General features: G+C 43.9%; 1 protein-coding gene across 9 annotated transcripts in view; it reads right to left on the bottom strand.

The window, feature by feature from the left end:
• The window catches only part of PALM2AKAP2 (PALM2 and AKAP2 fusion), a 628,408-nt gene that overhangs the window by 253,957 nt on the left and 360,947 nt on the right, over positions 1-13,504 (bottom strand). For all 9 annotated transcript variants that reach the window (XM_082627559.1, XM_082627558.1, XM_082627560.1 and 6 more), the window contains one exon: positions 10,922-11,052. In XM_082627559.1, coding sequence (XP_082483685.1) covers positions 10,922-11,052 — 131 coding nt within the window. The remainder of the gene's footprint in view (positions 1-10,921; positions 11,053-13,504) is intronic.

The raw sequence follows: 13,504 nt of genomic DNA, 5'->3' as shown, positions 1-13,504 counted from the left end.
CCCACATGCCGCGGAGCAGCTAGGCCCGTGAGCCAGGGCCGCTGAGCCTGCGCATCTGGAGCCTGTGCTCCGCAACGGGAGAGGCCACAACAGTGAGAGGCCCGCGTACCGCAAAAAAAAAAAAAGAATAGGAGGTAACTGGGAATACCTTAATGACCGATAGGAAGGAGGCCAGTGGAGACTGAGTAGTGAGCAGGACCAATGCACGTGCCTATACAGCCTGTTTCTGCCCGCAGACACCTGCCGAAGGAGTAGAGGAGGCTAGAATCCAGCCAGTGGTTTTTCCAAACGGTGGCCTCACGTGGAGCTGCATTTTCTAATTTGCGCTAAAGAGCCATGTGGCCCAGCAATGGCCGTGAACGCCACTGGTGTTGAGATGTCCAGTCCTTCCAGACAGAATCTGGCTAAGGTGGCAACCCTCACGTCACATACCATGGCAGTGCGTAAAATCCTTCCTCCAGGCACCCAGATTGGGGTGACAGTCTGTGCTGGCAGAAGTGTCCCTAACCTTACAGATATTCTCTGTGCACTGGCAATATTCAAACATTATTCACTTTTTTCCTTTGCCTTTCCACATGGGAGGGAAAAACGTGAGACTCTGAGATCCCTGGAGTGTGTATTATTCCAACAGAGATTCTGTTTCAAAGGAGATCAAAAGGCTTAGTAGTGGGGGGCCGGGGTGGAGAGAGGTTGCTGTTAGACAGAAGGGAGCACTGTGGTCTTGTCACTTCACATGTGGCTTTAGGGCCTCTATTCCTCAACCTTTTTTGTTTTTTAACTGCATCAAAAAGGATTTTAAGGGACCTCCCTGGCGGTGCAGTGGTTAGGGCTCTGTGCTTCCACTGCAGGGAGCACGGGTTCCACCCCTGGTTGGGGAACTCAGATCCTGCGTGCCATGTGGCGCAGTCAAAAAGGAAAAAAAAGAATTTTAAGATTCATAAAAATGAAGAGGAACACAACATAATAATCAATGGAACATTCAAACAAAAGCTACATAATAGTAAAGACTAGGCTTCAAATATGCACCAAAAAACATAGGCTCTGAGGCAAATCGTATTGTCCAAACAGGTCACAAAAATCTCTTCCATCCCACATGCTCTTCTGCAATGTGACCCTGCCACTCCCGTTAAGAGGTAAAGATTCTCATTTCCTTCTGTTTGAATCTGAGTTGGCTTTAGTGGCTCTGTTGAAACCAGCAGGACACAGTGGAAGTGATGCTACCAGAGTTCCAAGGGGGGCAGGGACAGAAGAAGTCTTACAGCTTCCACTGGCTCCCTTGGAATGTCTGCTCTCTAGACATTCCCCGTGGGGTGCTCCTTCGCAGAACCCAGCTGCCATGCAGGGAGAAGGCCAGCCCTGTGGAAGGGCCATGTGGAGGTGCCGAGCATGTTAGTCCCACCCAGCCCTTGAGTCATCCCAGCTGAGGCTCTAGACATGCCATGAAGGTGATTCCAGCACACAGTCTCTTGAGTCACCTCCAGCCATTTGTGTCTTCCCAGCTGAGGTCCCACATAGTGTGAAGCACAGACAAGCCATTACCACTGTTCTCTGCTCAAATTCCTGACTGAGAATCTGTGAGCACAATAAACCTTAATTCTTCACGTTGCAAGTGTAATTGCACATGTGCACCAAATGTGCTCAAAAATAGTTTCTCCAAAAAGGGATGGGAATGAGGATGTAGGCAAATCCCTCCTAAAAAAACATTGCCTAAACCTAACTCATCTATTGCTGCACACCCTTTTCTTCTCACCTGGCCTGAAATTCCCACTGTTAAGGTTTACACCTTGGGTGAGAGATCTAAAGAACGCTTGATGGCAGAAGTTGCTTGTGGGGTAACAGTAAGAACAGGGGCATTCCTTCTACTGTTTTTGCACGTCTGCTAGGGAACTGGAATCTTAGAACGGGAGAGGGATTGTGAGCTTATCTCCCACTTGCTGCCGTGGAGGGCTCAAGGCTTGGACCTGACAGGAGGAGAAACTGGAAAGTCCAGGAGAGGCAGGCCTTGCAGTGATAGGTCGTAAGCAGGTCCCACAGGACTCTTCTCTGGGCCTAAGTAGTGAAAAGAGAGCATACAAAGCGGGGTTGTACTCAGGAGATCGACTTGGCTGCAGACTGTGGTGATGGAGGTGTCAGGTCAGCCTGCCTGCAAGTCTGCTCCCCATCAAAGCCTGCCTGGGTCCCCATGGCCACTGGACCTCAGCCATCAGACTTGACTGTAAGGCCCCCATGTTGTAAGATCATAGACTGTCCTTGATGGAAAGGACCTGAGAGACCATCCATTGCCTTCAGAATGCACAACTGGTATACAGTTGGTGAAGACCATGGAAGAAAATATTGAAAGGACCCCTGACGTTTTTGATCCATCAAGAATATAGAGGGGTTAGAAGTGACCACATTATAAGCTATTGGGGCAGAAAAATACTATTTTCAAAGCATCTGTAGAGAGGAAACTTGAGGCATGGCAATCATAGGCCAAAAAGCCTGGGACCAGCTGCCAAGAAAGTTGACTTTGCATAATTCCTTCAATTACGGCAATTGTTCTAAGGGCTGCAAAATGCAAACTTCCCCCAAGTGTGGCTCTTACGTGGTCTCAGTGTATAGATGGAATTCTCCCACTATTTTCATTATTCCAGGTACTTTATACCCAATCTACCTAAGCAACAATGAGGCAATTATAATGGAGCTTACAAAACCCGAGTAAGGCAAGATGCTTGGGAAACATCGGGCGGTAGGCTCTTCCACTATTGGCAACTGGGAAACGCACGTGCAACGCAGATGTGCTTGAATGTATTTTCAGAGTGCTTCCTCCCTTGTCTGACTCAGCTTCCTAAGCTACCACAACCCAGAAGCATCCAGATTTCAGTCTATAAAGAGGGACTTTTCTGTGTGGTCCCTAGCGGGCAGGGTAGGGACCAGAGAGACGGGAAAAGTTGCAGAGAACATAACTTTCATCCCAAGGGAGGATTCTTTGTGATAATGAGACTTATTCCAATGTGGACTTGGGTGTTACTTTGTGGGGAAGTAAGCTTCCTGTCATTTTTTAGCCTCTGGGGAGAGCCTGTCTACTGCCTCGCACTCCCTGGGTTCACTGCAAATTGGAGTATCAGATAAAAGTTGATCCAGATAACAGCACCTCATTTATGCATACGCTAAGATTCTACAGTTTTATGAACTGTAGAACTGTCATAAACTCACTGCCTTTGCAAAATCAGCACAGCATTGGATGCCAAAAAAAAGGCAACCATTTCTTTTTAACACAGAACTGACTTTCGTGGCTCAGTGCCTGAGCGAAGACTCCTATTTTCAACTAACTGAAAGACTTTACGTCATTCTGCACCAAGAATCATGAATGTTATCTACATAAATCTTTTAAGGGTTCTGTATCCTGAAGCTACTTGATGCGGTGATTTTTATCTTAGTATCAACACCTGTAACTCCAGGCTTTATAGAGAAGTGGTTCTCAGCGGGGGGATTTTTAGCCCACAGGAGACATTTAGCCATGCTTGAAGACACTTTTGACGGTCATCACTGGGGGTGGGCATAGTGCTCCTGGCATCTACTAGGTAAAGGGCAGGGACACTGTTAAATATCCTGCAAAGCCCAGGACAGTCCCCCACAACAAAGAATTATCTGGCCCCGAATGTCAATAGTGTTACTGTTGGAAACCCTCTCCAGAAGGATAGAGAAAACAGTGACAGTAGCACGACTCTTACTTCATGACAGCCTACTGTACTTGGCACCTGCACACGCACATGATCTCTACAAGTTGCAACCACGCTTCACGACGGTCATTGTTATCCCCAGTGTACGGGTGAGGAAACTCAAGTCCAGAGACGTTACAGGGCTTGTCCAAGATCAAACAACTCATAAATGCAGAACTAGGGCTCAAACCAAGGTCAATCAAACTCTAAGGTCTAGGTTCCTAACCAGTGTGCTATGCTGGGGGCCCTTTACATAATCACACACTGTTTCCAGCAGAGATTAGGCTGTAGACAACCAAGAAAGTGTACTCGGGAGCAAAGGGCTTCAGCGAGTAAAGGAAGGGAAGCAAACCTAAAAGGGAACCTGTACCTCCTGAAAGAACCTGAAGGGGGCAGCCTCCCCAGTCACGATGATCATGCGCAGTGGAGCACTTTCAAGGTCCCCGAGGAGGGAGGAGCACGTTCCTTATCCATCCACTTATACCATGAGGGAAATTTTGGTGTGATCTCACTGAATATCACAAGTCTCAAGAGATTTTTAGCTTAAAATAACCACTTTTGTTGAGATTTTTAAGAATGTGCTTTGGAGTTAGGCAGAGCTGAGTTCAAATACTGGCTCTTTCACTTCTTAAAGGGGTCATTCTGGGCAGCAGGTTACTTTAGCTCCTAAGCCTCAGTTCACCCAGCTGTATAATGGTTATCATCATCATCACAACTACTTTGTGGGAATGTTCTGGGGATGAAATGAGAATATTAATGAATTCACGGAGGCCCCAAAGCTAAGTCAGTACCCAGAACAGAGTAAGAGACCAATGAATATTAGACAATATAGTGCTACCATTATATCACCATATGGTTTACACTATATAAAGATTTACTCTAGTGAAAGAAAAAGAATGGGAATTTGGCAGGACTAGATTGCCAAATGTGGCCAGGAGTGCACAGATGTGGAGAGCCAATGTGGCATGCTCTGTGCCCTGCCAAGAAACAACAGCACATCACAGACTTAAAAATAGCAAGTAGAAAGAACACACTGAATCCCAAGCAAGTGTCCTTTGTGATTCCAATGAACATTTCTGTGGTTGCCTTTTCTAGAACAGCTATTTGTGGGTCACTGTCCTCTTCTTGGTTGCCAAAATCCCATAATATAACACACATATGCTTATGCCTGATGTTACCAGTCTTCTGCTTTGAGTGTCTTAAGAATGTGGAAAATTAAGTGAATTCTGGTGTCCATCAGAGACCAACAGAGGCACTCAAAGAATCCTGAGTCAGAAGCAGAACTGAACCAGACCACTTGCATCTTGAATTTTCTTTCTAAAAAGTTGCATGGCCTTCTCTGGGTCAGCAACTGAGGCATCAATATTTTATTCAATGAATATTTCGATGTGACATACTTTAGAACTGACAGCTGTTCAGATGAATTAGTCACCTCTGGGATGAGTCAGTTACACACGGAGCTTTTGTTTCCTGAGAACTTAACCTCTTTCCCCGATTCTGGCTTGTCTCCAAAACTACTTCCTTCTACAATAGTGGTATTTCTCTGCATAGATCTCTTTGTTCCGAAGAGGGATCTCTAGCCAAACTCCCAAATTAGAGGATCTCAGAATACCACATCTGGAAGACCCTGAAAGACCTCTCACTGAAGAGATGAGGAAACTGAGACCAGAGAGGATGAGAGATTTGCCCAAAGTCACACAGCAAATTAGCAGCAGAGCTAGAATCAGAACCCTGGCTTTGTGACAGTTTGTTCCCTTTTCATTTACCACTTCGTGAGGTTTCTCATCTTCACTGGAGTAATTCCAAGGTGGGGGAACAAATTTTCCTCATATTTCTCACTAATCAAAGAAAGTTAAGAACACTATATTTCAAACACTTAAATAAAACCTGGTTAAATAAGAGAGAATCTCAGGTGAGAAAACCACGGCAAGTGACAAGACTTGTTGATTGGAGCAGATGTGAAATAGATACAGCTAGTGTGAATCTAACTGCCTAAAATCTCCAAAAGCATCAATGGGAAACCCACTTGTGGCCCCCAGGGATGCATCACATCCAGTGATGGCATGGACAATGGTGGATGACAGGCCCAAGCCAGAAACAATCTTTTGGGCTTTCTCAATATAGCACTCCAATGGGAAATAAAGCAGACAGATGTGATATCCAATTTTTTTAAAAAAGAAAAAGAAAAAAGAAATCTGTGTACAGATTTTGCTTTCAACAATTCCAACTTTTCTTCTTTTTTTTTAGCCTATTTTGCTCCTGGTTTCTAGTGAGCCAAGAATACAATCAACAGATGGGGCCATCCTGAAATTGCCCTGTGAAAAGTTGTGCAAAAGAATTTGACAATTGATATATCATTTGTCATCAATGAAGTCATCATTTCAAGGCTATCGTGCTCTTAATTTCAGCCAGAAACCTTTGAAAAATGGTAGCATTTTCTGGCCTTTGGGAAAGCAGCCATCTTTCCTGACGGGTAGCAATTTTAGTTTGGTAAACCAAGGCTGTTTCCAATCAAGTTCAAATGAAAAGCTTGGTTCCACGGCGGGACCTATGGTAGAGAGACCTCAGCCCAATGCCAGAGAAGACAGCTTTATTCCCACCTACAGGAGTCCCAAAGCAGGGTTCAAATTTCCTTGAGTCAAGGTACTAAGGCTTTGAATCAGTCTGAAATCAAGGGTCAGGGTTGTCCTTCTTTATCTGTTTGGGTGAAATCAATTTTCTTCCAAACACTATTTACTTCTCACTTCCCTTGAGGGTTTACAGGTATTATAATGGGATTTCACTTATGATCTATGCTTTTTTCCATTTATAGCAATTGTTCTTGAACCTGACCATGCAAAAGAATTACCTGGAGCACTGTTTGAAAAACATAAATTACAGGGCTCCTCACCTTGGTCACTGAATCCAAATTTCCTGGAATGAGGCCTGGGAATTCATATTTTTATTCCCAAGTGATTCTAATGCCCAGATAATAGTCTAGTTACATTTTTCTCTCCCTCCCTCCCTCCCTCCCTCCCTTCCCTTCTTCCTCCCCTCCTTCCCATCCTCCTTGTGGGCTGCCCTAAAAACCTAAGCACCACATATAATAGTTTTAAAAACAGACAACGTTCTCAGTTCCAAATCACCGCCAATTTACATATAACATTTTGGAAGAAAACATGTCTGTAAACCTGGAACTTCCTGTATGGCTACTGGCACTGTAAAGAATTTTGGAATCAGAATTAGAAAGGTGGTTATGTTCTTTCTTCTTGAAGATATCTAGGGAAACAGACATATGTCTAAGCGCAAATTCTCTTGCTTTATTTTAAGTCTTTATCATATTCAGAATGGCCAACACATAAAGATTCAGATGTGGCCTAAATCCTACACACACTTGAAGTTCTGAGTTAGGTTGCTATCATTATCTTCTCTGGTTCTAAACTAACTGACCCTGATTTCCCTTAATCTTTCCTTGCAGGCGTTCTCCCTGCTCTTGAATTGCTATTCTCTACGGCTCCGTCAGGTTCTTTAAGCTACTCCTGATTCACCAAAAGAGACTAATATACCTTCAGGGCCTAAAGGTACTAACATATTTTAGTACATTTATATTATATACTAATATAGTTTGAAAAGAGTTCATACGTCTCTTCAGGAAAATCTGATTTGTTGCTGGGGGAGGACTTAGACCCAAATCTTAAGATCTACAAATTCATGTTCCAATTCAAACGAAGAAATTTTCCTATAGAATTCCTTAATTTAGTGGTTCTGCTGCATTTGACCTGCAGACAGTTTCCAGGATTCCTATTACATAAAGATCAGATCTTATTTCAAAGCCGCTCATATTTTCTTTTATTCTTTTCTTCCTTTTCCTCTGCATTTTTGAGTTGTTTTAGTTCATCCTCTTTCTCATTCACTGGGCTATTCTGTACTTTCCCTCCTGCTGGTCAGTTTTCCCTAATGCTTGCAGTTGTTAATTGAACAATCATGCTTCTGGAAGACTGAAGGATTAGTACCCATTTTCACCCTTTCCTGTATCTGTACCCTTTGCCCCATAACTCTGAGTTCCTTTCTCTAAAAGGTTGACTGTCTACCTCCTCCCCTGGGTTTTGGGATTAGCCATTGACTTGCTTTGGCTAATGGCTCACGGGCAGTTCTGAGCCTACACCTTGTGCCTGTTTAGCCCCCTTGCACCTCTGCCATTGCTGTAAAAGGAAATTGTCACGATTAGTTCATTAGTGCAGGGAAAATGAGAGCAGGCTCATCCAACCTACAGCTTAGAGTCTCTTAGCCGAGCTCGGACAAAATTAGCAGAGCCAGGCCAGCCAATCCACAAAGACCTTGTAAGACTGGAGGATGCTTATGTTTACAATGAACCTTTAAAGCAGTTCAAGTGACGAAGAGTGTGAGAGAGAACCAATGCTTGACTTCAGGAAAGTGTCTTAGGTGACTCCTTTCCTTTAAGGAAGGAGCGGGGAGAGCTCCTTTCTTCCCTTGGGACTGAAGCTTAAAGATGCTAAATACTGTAGAAGAGAAGTTGCGAGTAAGATGAAGGGAAGCAGAAACTGACATCTAAGGTAGGAAGAAACTCCTCCCTCAAGAGGCCCTAAGGAGGAAATGATGCCCATTGGCAGCCCTGCTCCTACAGAAAAGCAGCTCCAGGGAACACAGCTCATTCTCCAACAAATGGCCAATGCCCATTTGGCCGATGTCCAGCAAAGCTATGGTTATGGCAGAAGGAAACGCCCCCTGAATCCAGGCCTAAGCATCCCACCCCACCCCTTTAGGCTGTTATGATTTCTTTCCTTCTGGCTTGGGAATCTCTCTCTTAAATGGCCTCCAAGAGATTGTCTGCATGCGTTGAATGAGCTCTTTCTTCTGTTGACTCAAAGGATAATAAGAGATTCTCTTTATTTTTCGGAGTATGGTCATGCCCACCTGAACCACAAACCAGCTCCTAACTCTTATATCTCGCTCCAATGATTAATTTAGCCAAAACTGAGTCTTGATTTAAGACTCCTCTCCCTCGTGTAATGGCTCATCACAGGTGAGAGTTACCACCTATGGGGCTAGAACAACAATATATTTGTATTCACGCCAAAGTGAAACTGCCAATGTGGTTGAAGACCACGTTTTCTGATGCCATTTAAGAAAACCAGAAAAGGTCATAGAACTGGTTTTATCCTACTTTCCAAATCCTGTTTGCCTTCCATCTGTAATAATACCTACTACATGAAATGAATGCACATGTCAGGCTCAGTGAGGAAAGATATCCAGGTTTTAAAAAAAAATTTTTAAATCAAATTTTCTGCCCATCCATGTGTATACTGTCTCCCTCCATACCAGAGGGGGCCTGCAATTCTCATCCCTGTTTCTTCATCCTGCCTAGAACTCCTCAGCAGTATAATGCTGCCCCATGTGAACCTGAATCACGGTTCCTGCTGTGAATAGACAGTGCCCAGGCCACTTGGTTCCTAGAATTTTGCCAACTTGGACTGAAGAGTAATTCCCCAGCCTCCCTCTGCCAGGCAGGGGTCCCAGCCCCAATCCTTTCATTCAACAAACAGCTATGGAGCATCTGCTTGGTGCCAGACCCATCTGGAGTGTAGTGTAGTAAGAAAGAGATAGGAAATGCACTGGAGCTTTTAACAAGAGTAAAGATAAAGAGATGCTATACGGTATCAACTGTCACTGCAGCTGAAAGCACCATGGACTTGCCACTTTGAGACTTAAAAACAAACCTCCTATAAAACCATGTCTCAGAGCTACCTTTTCCTCTCCAATTTACTGTCAATATTTCCCATTATCCTTGGCTCCCTCATCTTGTCTAAGATGCAGCAAGCCGAGCCACTTCTGAGGAGAGGGAATCCCCAAGGCTCAGGACTCTGAGCTACTTCATTCCACCCCCTCCCCTTTCTATCTTCTGGGCTTCTAACATGAAGTCCCTTCTTTTCCTGGGGTTCTGGAGGTACCTGTCTTCACAAGCTTGATGTCAGTATTTACAGGATTAAAATTTCTTCTTCTAATGGTATACACACACACACACACACACACACACTAATATATAATTTAGCCTTTCCAATGTTATATATATATGTATATATGTATTATTTAGCCTTTATCCTTTGTATTTTAAGAAAAAGTGTGTGTGTGTGTACGTGTATCTATGTATATGTACACACACACACACACGCACAAACACACACCCCATATAAACTTTTTAGCCAGTTTCCCCCACAAGCAAAGCTTGGGCAAGCTGCTCTGAGAACTCTTTAAGGGGCATAAGGGCTCAAGCAAAGTAGGGACACAGGCCTTTGGGGCTTACAGTCAGTCTGCTTTTCCCTTTGATGATGCTATTGGGGTCCCCTAGGTACCCTCACCAGCTTCATTCACTCTTGGGTACAAATGACTGGTAGCAAGTTAGCTATTACTCTTTGTATTTTAAAAGAGCTCAAAACCTCAGGAGAAAGAGATGACCCTCTCCAAGGCGAGATTTCCAGCAGAATTTGGTGGGATAAGGTGGCAGGGGAGATTTCGTTCTAAGGCATCTCCACACACCATCTTCCCCCACCATCTCACATCTCTGGCTGGGTGCCCTGGGACCTGGCGTGGCTGCAGTTCCCAAGTAGAAACCTATATTTATTTTGCTTCTGTCTGAGCCTGGCCAGCCACTGGCCATAGAAAGGTCACTTATCTCCCAGACTGAAATGTTCAGAACCTGGTTGAGGACCATAAAGGAAGCAACTCACCCTCTGAGCATTGAAACTAGACAATACAAAGTTACTTTTTAGAGCCCAGGCACAGAGCTCACAGGGGTGCCCTCAGTTTCAATTCCAAGACCCTTGGCTACAGTTTTCCCATTTCAAATTGATCAAATGTAGCAAATTTGACAACAGACCCACTAACAGCTAACAGCCTGAGCTCAAGAAGGAAAAAGACAAAAGCTGACAGAAGAACTCAAAAAGGGGACATTTAGTGAAGGGGCAAGCTGCCTACCACACCTAGTTGGTCCATGAAGACATCACTGTACTGTGTGACATCCCAATACAATACTTAGTACTCAGAGCCAAAATTCTGGGTTGTATGGAAAAGTTTCAGTGGCAACAACGTACCTACTCTGTTTAGGAAGATAATTCTAAAGCCCTGGGAAAAGGTGACGGCATTGAGAAACGCCCCCTAGAGGAGAGAGGTGGTTACTGCACTGTAAAGTCACAGCTTGGGGGCCCGGGCTGGAAACCACCTACCTCTGAATGTTACCTTCAAGTTGTTTGACTCTTAACTCATCCTCCTCAGACTGCCGCCGCCTGGCTTCCTCCTCTTCCGCAGTTCCAGCAGGTACACCCTGCAGCAGCCATTTTTCCCGAAGCACTTTGGACTGTGGGAATGAGCGAAGAGAACAGACTAGATGGTACCTTTCAGTCCACACCCTCCTCTCCCTCCGCGGTGTCTCCATCTTAGCTCCGCCCCTCATCAGTGTCCACCTGAATAGCTTCTCACTACTTGGCCCCCTACTTGCCTCTCTCGCCTAAGGCCCAGAGAGCCGCCAAAAGGATTGATTTCCACTTTTCTATTATTAAAAAACTTGAAAACATACAGAAAAACAGAGGAAACTATATGATGCATGCCTGTGTAATCTCATCTGGATTTCACAACTATAAACATTTTGCCATATTTTCCCATATATTCTTTCCACCAAAGCATTTTAAAGTAAATAACAAACATCATGACATGGCACCCATAAATATTTTAGTACGAGTCTCTAAAATAAGGTCATTTTTCTATGCAACTACAGTTCCATTATAACATTTCCTAAGATCACTGTAACATCCAGTCCATCTTCACATGCTCTTTTTAAAAGATTAATCTATGTCACACCTCTTCTTAAAAACTCATTTTTAATGACTCCCAACCATCCTCAGCAGTTGTCTCTTAATGGTACTAAAATTATGCACCCCACCTGTGTGTCTGTGTCCCAATATAATCATGGAGTAAAATGAAAAGTTTTCGTGTTTTGGGTCAGTGGTTAGGAGGGAGTGATTGATTAGTGCTTTGAGAAGGGAAATGAAAACAGCTCAAGAGAAAGGCATGTTGAAACTCCCTAAAATGAAGAGCAAAGCATGTAAGGCATAGGAGAGGATTTTTGATTTGGGTTACCTAGATGGCATTTGGTGGTTACTGGATGTTTGCCAGAGGCTGGACATCATGGCTGAGCATCCCTGTGGGCAGGTCGGTGGTCATGGGAATGGACCACTGTGAGGATGCATCACCAATTCTGCCAGAAGAAGGGCATGCGACAAGTTCTTCCCAGCAAGGACTGGAATAATCGCCTTGAAGCCAGTCAACACAGAGTAAGTGCTAGGTTCTCCGGCTCCCTGGCATCCCCTCTATCTGAATCTCATTTGATCTCATTAGTTAGGGTGAGGAAGTGAAAGAAAGGGAGCTCTCATGATGACTAAGAGCCAGGTCATGCACGGCTTGGAACCAATTAAATATGATTTACAGAAGTAAGAGAATGGACTATGTCTCTAACATTGTGGACACACAATTCAGATTACTAGTTTCCTTTCGATAGCTCTTACAAGCAAAAGATACACAAGTTCATAAACTCTCATTTTACATGGGATTATGGGCTATTTATTATGAACCTATAAAATGAGTCACTAAAAATTACTAACATTTAGTAATAGTAAATTAGAATTCATTAATGGTTCTGATCTGCCATTCTACTGAGAAGCCAGGCAACCATTCAGCACCATGGAGCAAGATGTACAGGAGCTGGATGTACAGCAGCAAGTTCTGGTGGCTGGAATTCCTGCACTTCTGGTTGGACCTTTTGTTAGCAACGCATCATCAGGGTGGTGTCCAGGTGGCCATAGTTTTCACTGGTGCTATTCTTCCTTTTGAATTACAAGTCGTTGGTGGAGATTTGTTTGGTCACTCAGAGTGCATAGAGAAGCATATTTATAGCTATTGACCTGCAGCTTTCCGTTCATTAAAGACGCCAGTTTGTTCATATATGATTCTTAACTGTACTGCTAAAGTGACTGCAGACAGGAGCCACCCTCTCACCCCAATGTGCTTAAACAGTTACACAGCATTGCTAACATGTTGCCAGTAAACGTGTTATAAATAGTTTGCAAGGACTACTCAAGAAAGTGTAAAAAAATACTTAAAAATGTATAGGGCATTGTTTAATAATATAAAATCATGTGTGAAAGCTCACGGTGCAATCTGTGTATGTTGGTGGCTCTCCTGTGGGCTGAATTGTGTCCCCGCCCGCAAATTCATACGTTGAAGTCTTAAGCCCCACTACTGCTGAATGTGACTATTTTGAAAATAGGGTTTTAAAGAGGAAATTAATGTTAAATGAGGTCATTGGGATGGGCTCTAATCCAATATGACTGGTGTGCTTATAAAAAGAGGAGATTAGGACACAGTCAAGCACAGAAAGATCGTGTAAAGACACCTGAGGAAGACAGCCATCAACAAGCCAAGGAGAGGGCATTAGAAGAAACTAACCCTGCTGATACCTTGATCTTGTACTTCTAGCCTCTAGAATTGTGGGAAAATACATTTCTGTTGTTTAGGACACCCAGTCTGTGGAATTTGTTATGGCAGCCCTAGCAAACTACAACATTCTCCAAAGCTTTATTACAGAGATTCCCCCCACCCCTCACTGGAAAGTGGGAATGGGTGGGGTAAATTGGTTTCTCTTCCTAAGTGGGCTACAGAAGGAAAAAACAAACAAACAAACAAACAAAATCCTCAGAACCACCATTCTCCACTCAAGCCACTCAAAATTCTCCAGGGAGATCACACTCGCATAT

The sequence above is a fragment of the Mesoplodon mirus genome (assembly GCF_964341445.2).
Source record: "Mesoplodon mirus genome assembly, chromosome: 1".
In the NCBI taxonomy this organism is placed as follows: Eukaryota; Metazoa; Chordata; class Mammalia; order Artiodactyla; family Ziphiidae; genus Mesoplodon; species Mesoplodon mirus.
This window is presented reverse-complemented; position numbering and strand designations above follow the sequence as displayed.